The sequence below is a fragment of the Gossypium hirsutum genome, chromosome A08 (genome assembly GCF_007990345.1).
Source record: "Gossypium hirsutum isolate 1008001.06 chromosome A08, Gossypium_hirsutum_v2.1, whole genome shotgun sequence".
NCBI lineage: Eukaryota > Viridiplantae > Streptophyta > Magnoliopsida > Malvales > Malvaceae > Gossypium > Gossypium hirsutum.
The window spans coordinates 23355073-23364339 of NC_053431.1; the positions used below are offsets into that span (position 1 = coordinate 23355073).

Sequence of the window (9267 nt, forward strand, 5' to 3'; positions counted from 1 at the left end):
TTTAACCCATATACTATTAAAAAAAAAAGCAAAAATACATCTGATTATATCGTAAATTTTTTTATTAATAAACTATTAACTATTAAATTAGAAACAATTTAATCCTTTTTCAAATTATACAACTCAATTTACACCTTACACTATTCAAAAGTGAAATGCATCGGTATGCTTCCATGATCGGTTGAAAAGAAAAAAAAAATGAAAAACACTATATAATATTTTAAGGATTATAGAAATTCAAAAAAATATAATAAAAATTTCAAATTATTTCTAAATATTTCTAAATTTTTGAAAAAGAAAAAAAAAGCTTATTTCCAAATCCAGATTTACACCGCCAAACATAGGCACCTTATCTACAGCAGACTCATTTGACAAAGACTAACCCACTGGTTTAATGACCATGTTGAACATCGATTAGAATTTTTGGCCCGAATATATAGAACAGATCACTGGAATTAAAACCCATCATTCTACCAACAGGCCAAGACCAAAAGACAAAAATGTTGGGAGTCTAAAGATTATTTCATTCAGTTGAAACACTGCGCAAAAAATGAGACTTCCCTTCTAAGACTATCATTAACAGACGACTATCGGGTCTAGTTCTCCTGCCAGGACATGTAAATGTTCTTTTAGTCCTTCTTTGCCATCATATCTCCCACCTTCAATTCTCAGCAAAGTTTCTCGAAACTATATAATAGCTCATTTCTAAAGAATCATTTGAAGTTGGCATCTCAACTCTAGCAACCTATATATCACAAATCCTCGTCCTGTTTGTGCTGCCCCGTGCCAACTTTATCACATGATACAAAATATATTACTATTCCCAAGTTCTAATAAACAGCAGCAATTTAGGAGTTGAACTGGAACCTTCAATTTTCTTTAAAGTATTTTTTTAACTTCAGATTCCAACAATGAGCTCATGAGAGAAGCAAAAAAGTCATCAAATACACTTCTAGAGATGATACGAAAGAGCGTTCTTCATGCTGTTTTAGTAAAAGGATTTGGAAAAACAATAAAAGGAAAGTTACAAAACGAAACAAGGAAAAGCGACAAAGTTCAAAAGAATGCTAACTGCACAACTTTTAAAACTGAAGCCCATGCTCCCTAGCAGAATCAGCAAGGGCTTGTACACGTCCATGATAGGGATATCCACCTCTGTCAAAGGCAACCTTTGTGATCCCTATTTCCAAACAAGATTTTGCAATGAATTCACCAACTTTCTTCGCCACTTCCTGAAGCCAGAAGATTGAAAATTTTAGGCAATTTTATCAAATACATGTTGGAAATGGAATAAACCATGAGCAACACATCAAGCAGATTTGGGCTAAGGAAATTGTACAACAGATAGATCAAGCTCCACGCTGAAACAGAATGAAGGATGATGAGAAGTAAATTCAACTATGGACACAAACATAAACAAAACGAAATAACTATCAGCACAGACTCAACATGTATGGACTCAAATTCAAAATTGCAGGGAGAAGGTAATCGTAGGAGAGAATGGAAAATCAAGAATAATTGATAACTCCCCAAAGGGCCTAATTTTTGAGACAGTTGAAGGCTTAAATACCACTTCTTTCCATTTTTCTTCCATCCAGAACAATACTCACCAACAGAACTCAAGCACTTTTTTTCCTTTAGCATTTCTTTTGACCAATTGGAAATAAGAAGCACACCCAAAAAACATAAATAACTGCTTATTAAAGCAATTTATATGCTTAAGTAAAACAAGCAGGCCAATCAAAAACCCTTTAGTTATCATTCAGAGCCAGAGCAATGAATGAAAGCCAGGTAGAAAAAGCTGAAAATGATTCAGTTGACAACTAATTTTATCTATGAACTCACAATGGTAGGACCCGATGTGTAGTTGAACTCCTCACAAATCGGTTTCTGCATTGTTGAAGCAGAAGCTAGTGTGTGCATCTTTGAGTCATCAATGACCTGGACATAGAGATGCTTGTTGGAACGGAAGACACACAGTCTTGGTCTATCTGGTGTCCCTTCAATCTACAAAAGCAAGAAACCCCCTGTAGTAAGATAGGGGATACTCTGTATGCTTGAGGGACTTAAACCATAGTAACCAAAGCCAATAGATTTCACTATAACAATATCAAATCCATTCGGAGAGGAAACCGACCATTAAGAAAGATGATGATGATGATGATGATCAAAAGAATCTCATTTATCCGCCCATCCCCCTCTTTTCTAACTTATTAAAGATGAAGTTTACACGAACTCCCATCAATTCTTCTATATAAGAAGAAGAAAATATTATAGCTCTTATTTGTTTCTTTGGCACATAAAATAGCATGGCTCTTACAAAGTTTTACCACAGCTTAAGATAACAGGGTTCCTTAATCTAATATATCCTATGGACAAAATAATCTAACCCCATTTGGTCCCAAAACATGTACGGAAACATCATTTTTAATAAATGAGTAAATTTGAAAGATAAACAGTACTTGATAAGCTAAGAAATGGAGATAAATGTAAAAGGAATTTGCATTTTCTTAATGAGAGTATAACTGAGATAAGAAATAGGATTCGCTTTAAACAAATAAAATATCATGCTTAAAAAGAAACAGTCGTAACCTTCTTCCTAATGCGAGAATGGCGGGCCTCACGATCTTCTGTTCGGGTGCGAGCTTTGGCTTGAACATTGAGGAAGACAGAGGGTAAAGATGGCTGAGGGTTTGACATTGACAGCCTCAAGGGAACTCCTAAAAAAGAAGTCTGTTTATGATTGAGAGAACCAGCAAACTGTAATCCCGTACTGACAGTCATAGTCATAGCCGTTGCAGTAATTGCCATACCCAGTTGAGATTCGAGATTCCTTAATGCTGTCTGTCTGCGTTTCAATTTAAACAAATATCATCAAAAAACATAACCATGATTATCATTCATTTATTATTAAACAGAAGAAACAATACGTCATACCTGCTTTCCAAGGCTTTAAAATGGGGCTGTACTGGAAGGCAAAGCAAAGAAAGCAAGTGTGGATAGTGTGCTATGAGTGTTGCAGTGAGAGGGGAGTGAAGTCTGGGAGGAGCGAGATTTGGATAAGAAAAGGGATAAAGCGTATGAATGAAATAAAGGGAATGTCCTCGGCCAGTTCGGCCTTGTTTGCCTGAACACCATCTCCTGTTCTCATCCCTTGCGTGCTGGTCCCATCACCTTCCGCCTCAACTCAAAAACCGAAGCCCAACCCAATATCATAATTTTACATTATATACTATTTCTAAGCCACTGTTAAAATCAATTCACATAACACATAATTAGGGGAATAGGTAGGGGATAGTAGGCCCCCTAAAATTTTTTAAAATTTAAAATTAATAAAGATAATATTATATTTTGATTCCCTAAAAATAATAAAAATTAGATTTAATCTTTCAAAATTTATAAAGATATAGATTATTAAAATGGTAAAATCATATTTTTATTATCGTAAAAATTACAATTTAATTTTAACCCCTACAAGAATTTCTAACTTTGCCCCTGCACGTAACAGCTTTTCATTTAATTTTATCATATATTAAAAATTTATATAAACTGATAAAATTCATAAATATTTATAAATATTATAATAAATCTTAAAATTAATAAAAACATATTAAAATATTTAAAACATTTTATAAACTTATCCAACTTATAAAAAAAATTATAAAAAATAATAAAATTTGTAATAAATTATCAATATTTAAAAACTTATAAAAATCATAATAAGTCCTAATAAATTAAATATATAATTTTTAATAAAAATATAAAATAAATAAAAAATCATAATTCATTTATTGGTTTCTCATTTTGAAAATTAATGTGACATTATACTAACCATTGGATAATGGGAATAGTTGCCTAAACCAATGTTATACGAGACTGTATCAGTCGGTCAGATTAGTTGGACTAAGAATTGAAAAGGGTACTAGTCCAGAGAAAGTCACTAAATCAGTTGACTCAAAAATCGATACAGATGGGTTGAACAGGCAATTGAACCAAATTTTTATTTTTTTAATATTTTTAAATTTTTAATGATTTCTTTAATCGAATCAACGATCAAGTAACCTAATTGATTTGACCACGGTCCGATTTTAAAAACCTTAGTTAGAATATTTCATTACGACATGCTAATGAAGTTTTGATTTTATAGTATCTAACTGTACTAAAATTACTTTATGTTATACAATACTTAACTAACAATTTTTAACTTTTCAATGTCCAAACTATTGCACTATAGTTCAAAAATTGGAGATAAAAATTTTAAAAACAATATAATAATTTATCAATAAAATTGAGGTCTCACAATTATCGTTTTATTTATAGAAGATTGAGAACATTTTATTCAAAATGAAAATTATGCTAATGATATGAGGATTCTCATTTCAACATTTGGTTTGATACCATGTGTTCATTATAATTTTAACGGTTTAAATGATTTTTTTTATATATATTTTTTATATTTTTTCAATTTATTAGAATTTTTTATATTGTTTATAAGTTTTATAAAATTTTAAATATTTTGAATATGTTTCAGTAATTTTATAAACAAATTATATTTTTTTTTATAATTTTTATAAGTTTATACAATTTTTTTATATAATTTTTATAAGTATATATCAATTTTAATAATTTTATGAGAAAATATAATATTAAACCAGGATCTATCACGTATCATCATCTAATTAGTTTGTCAATTGAATTTAATGGTGATAAATGCCAAAAGTAACATGTTTTAACATCATTCTTAATGTGTTTTTGGATGATTATTCGATTTAAAATGGTGGATTTTATGCTTCTAATCATTGAAATTCATGTTTCTATACTTAAAAGAGTATTTGGGAGCAAAAGGAGCGAAAAACGAGCAAAAATTGGGAAATGGAGTAAGCTTCAGAAGCCACAAGGGCTGGGTCATTCCACACGGGCTGGACACACAACCATGTGAGCCACATGGCCAAGTGTTAGATCGTGTGGGTTTCGCAAATCGCACTTTGAACATGCGAAAAAAGACAATTTTTAGGTTTTTTGGGCATTCTGTGACCTATATATGACAAAAATAAGAAGATAAGAGAGAGTCGTCAGAGAATACTCAATAAAATGACTCGAAAAACACCATTGAAGCCGAATCTAAAGCAGATTTCCATCAAGATTGAAAATCTCCTCTTGATTCCTTTGAAGTTTATTATGAGCTTTTTATTTCTTGTGGTTATATTGCCTTCTGGATGTTTTTATTTGCGATTATAAACTAATTTTCCAAATGCCTAAGGAGATGAACCTTACAATGGGTTCTGTTATTTGATTTCAATTTTTACGCAATAAATACTTGGTTTAAAATTTCTAAATTATTAATCCATGTTTGATGTGCTTAAATTAGAGGAGAAAAAGTCCCTATTTAATAGTAGATCTAGCATAATTGAGTGGAGTTGCATGCAATTCTAGAAATAAGACTATATAAACCTACCAAATTAGAGGCAAATCTAATAGGGGGATCCATAGATCGAGTTAATGCAATAAAATGGGTTTTAATTAGAAAGAAATTTCAATTAATCAACCTAGAGTCAGTTGCTCTTACTATCAAAAGAGATATTATCATAATTTAGGGATTTTTATGGATCAAGATACGAAGTGAAAAAATTGTGTAATTTAGATTGATAATGACAGATGAAGTCTAGGTGAATTCTTTCCTAAGAATTGTCTCGCTTTTTGGTTGTTAATCAATTATTTTCCTGATTTGTTCTTTTCTATGTTCTTTAGTTATTTAATTTAGTTAATTTTAGTTTTAATCAATCACTCTAATTTGTCGGCTAAATAATAGAAAGACGGTAATTACTAGTACTTTTAGTCTTCATGGGAACAATATCTTTACTCACCATAGTTATACTATTAATTGATAGGTGCACTTGTTTTGTCAAATTTTTAATTGGTTTACGACTGCATCAAATGATCAACGTGGTTGAAGATGAAAATTGTTAAAAGAAGGACTTAATTTATTACAATTTTATATTATTTATAAGTTTTTTATAAAATTTTAAATATTTTGAATATGTTTTATTAATTTTATAAAAAAAATATAATTTATTGTAATTTTTATGAATTTTATATTTTTTATAAAAGTTTTATGATTTTTTTATAATTTTTATAAGTTTATATCAATTTTAATATTTTAATAAATTTAATGATTTTTTATAAGAAAATATAATATTAAATCAAAAGTTGTCACATGTAACCATTTGATTGGTTCATCAATTGATTTTAATGACCAGAAGACGAAAATCGTTAACGAAAGGGCTTCATTGATTTTTTTAAATTAATGATAGGGACTTAATTGGGTATGTATTTAGGGTCCATTTGTTCAAGGCGAATGACTTATGAAAAATATTTTTTACATTTTTCTATGTTTGTTTCATAGAAAATAGCTTGGTCAATAGAAAATGAGCTTTTTTTCCTATAAATTAACTTACCATTTTAAAAATGATAAGTCAATTTTAGAAAAAGAACTCTTTTTATGAATTTTTTTATATATAAAAAGTAACTTGAATCAAGTCTAATACTCTTATATTAATAATAAATTTTTAATTTAATTTTTAAAAATATTTTAATGTTCAATATTATCCTACAACATACATATTTCATTATTCATCTCTTCATATAATAAATTATTAATATAATTAATATACTATATTATTTTAATAAATTATTTAATATTACAATTTTACTTTAATAATAAATTTTAACAAAAAAAATTTTAAATTCTAAATGATATTCTTAATATATTATTAAGGAATATTTATATTGATATTTTAATAATAAATATGTAATAATAAATATTTTATAGTGTAAAATATGAATATTTTAATTATATAAATATGAGTATTTGTTGAAATTATGCTTAGCTTTATTTATTTCTATCCACTCTTATTTATGCAATATTTGTAATTTAAATTAAGTTTTAATTAAGTATTATTGATTATTAAATTTATATATAATATTAATTTTTATAAAATATTATCACATTACAAAATAAGCTTTTAGAAAATAATTTTTTAACATTAATTTTTAATAATAAGCAATTTTTTAGAAATTATTTTTTGCAAGCTGTTCCTGAGTAAAACAAAAACTCTATTCACCTTTCTTAATATTTAGGCATAATGATTTATTTAATTTTTTAATTTTATAAAAAAAATCAATTTAGTCCTCTATTTAATTTTTTTTTGTCTTTTTTAATACTTAAATTTGTGTTATATGTCAAATCAGCCCGAAATGAATGAAAAAATTAATGTTTGTTAACTTTACTAGCGTGACATATATATGGATTGCCACATGGATGCTATCTTAACAATTAATTGTTTTTTTAATTTAAACAATTTATAAAAATATTTTTTAAATTAAAAATTATTAAATAAATATAAATATTAATTATTGACGTGACATACACATGACAATTTACGTATATATTACATCAATAAAGTTAACAAACATTAACTTTTTCATCTATTTTAAAGTAATTTAACAAATAATATAAACTTAAAAAAAGATCCAAAACTATTAAATGAATGAGTAAAATAATTTTTTATAGAATTTAGGGGATTTATGCTTATGTTTTATTCACAATACTCAGCAACAAAAAAAGTGCAAAATCTTTTACTTCCATTTTCGTATTTCATGTAACTTCAATTTTCTTTTCATATTTAATTAAATTTTACAATTCAAATGAATTTCAAATAAATTATTAACCCGTCCATTTGAATTAAAAAAATGATCATTTTTTTTAAAAAGTAAAAATAGTTCTCTGATTCGTTTTATTCTGAAACTCCTCTCTCTTATTTCGTAATTTGTCTTTCTTCATATTGCTCTTATTTCGTAAAAATAAAAACAAGATAATCAATATTGTATTCGTTTTGGTATTGATATATACAGATACTAATATAATTTGATGTATCATTTTAAATTTATTATTATTATTCAAATATTTTTCGTATACAAATTACATGCCAATTACATACCTATAAAATATTAAATTTAGAATTATTGCTTATGATTATATTTTATTTTTAGACATAACTATAAAAAACAAAAACAATTAAGATAAAATATTAAAAATATTAAATATTGCACTAATCAGCACGAATTGATACGCACTAGAACAGACTGAAACAAATTAAAACACACCCATACGATTGGTATCAACCAAAATGAAAGCTAAACTTTATTTTTCTACTTTACTACTAAATATCAGTACAAAATTGACTTCTTAGAATAAGTAAAACAGGTTAGTCCCTTCAAAAATATAAATGTAACACTTTAATATTATGTTACATCATTACATAAAAATTAAAAATTATATAGATTTTTATGGTATAAATTTTCAAAAAATGATGTACAATATTAGAGTGTCACATTTAGTGTTTTAATAATCGAATCGGTGGTTGAATAGGTCAAACCAAGGTTTCCAATTCAACTAATTCAACCGCCAGATCAACAATAATTGAATAAATAATTAAAAATCATAAAAATCAAATAAGTTAAAAAAAATTATTTAGTTCAACATGTTCAACTGTCAATTTTTGTCTCAACTTTTTAGTTTTACCAATTTTTAGTAGTTTCTAAGTCAATTAGTTCAATCCCCTTTGTTAGTATTGTTATATCGATAAGTTCTCCATTTGTCTTGATTCAATCGTATTCTACTAACAATGGCCACATGATCAAATATTGACAGAATTCAAGTTCAAGGAGCCAAATAGATCTAGTTGCCAAGTTCAAAAACCAAAGTAGACAAAAAAAAATACAAGCACCAAAGTGGAACTAATTGCGAAGTTTAAGTGTTAAAAATTATTTATCCCTAATAATAAATAAGCTGCAAGTTTGAAATGAACCTGGTCTTATTGGTTTTCTACCTTATTTTTTCCAGTTCCAATTTCCGGTTTTTCCTGATTCTTTACGATTTCTTAATATTCAATAAAATATATAAAGTTGAACCTAGCGGTTTCTGATGAACCGGGCCATTGATCTTTGTATCCAACTCAAGCTCATAGAAAAAGTATTTAGAACACTATTAATCCAATACAAGCAACCTGTCATGTTTCCCCACTACAGAAAACCCAGCAGATCATCTCAAAACCCCAAGACCAGCTCTGTTTAGTGTTGTTATATGTCTTAAAGATCAATCTAATTGGATTGATACCCACTGATACCTGCAAAATGGTCATATATCCAACTTCTAAATTTTTTAAACAGTTCCTATCATATTTTTAATGAACACATATACTCAGTGAA

The 9267-nt window shown here is 27.5% G+C and overlaps 1 protein-coding gene across 1 annotated transcript; it reads right to left on the reverse strand.

The window, feature by feature from the left end:
- Positions 1-855: 855 nt before the first annotated feature.
- LOC107913961 (50S ribosomal protein L18, chloroplastic) lies at positions 856-3239 on the reverse strand. Its single transcript, XM_016842687.2, has 4 exons — positions 2938-3239; positions 2593-2848; positions 1846-2007; positions 856-1232 (listed from the first exon to the last, which is right to left on the reverse strand). The coding sequence occupies exons 2-4, from the start codon at positions 2809-2811 to the stop codon at positions 1083-1085; spliced, it is 531 nt and encodes a 176-aa protein (XP_016698176.1). The 5' UTR covers positions 2812-2848; positions 2938-3239; the 3' UTR covers positions 856-1082.
- Positions 3240-9267: the final 6028 nt, after the last annotated feature.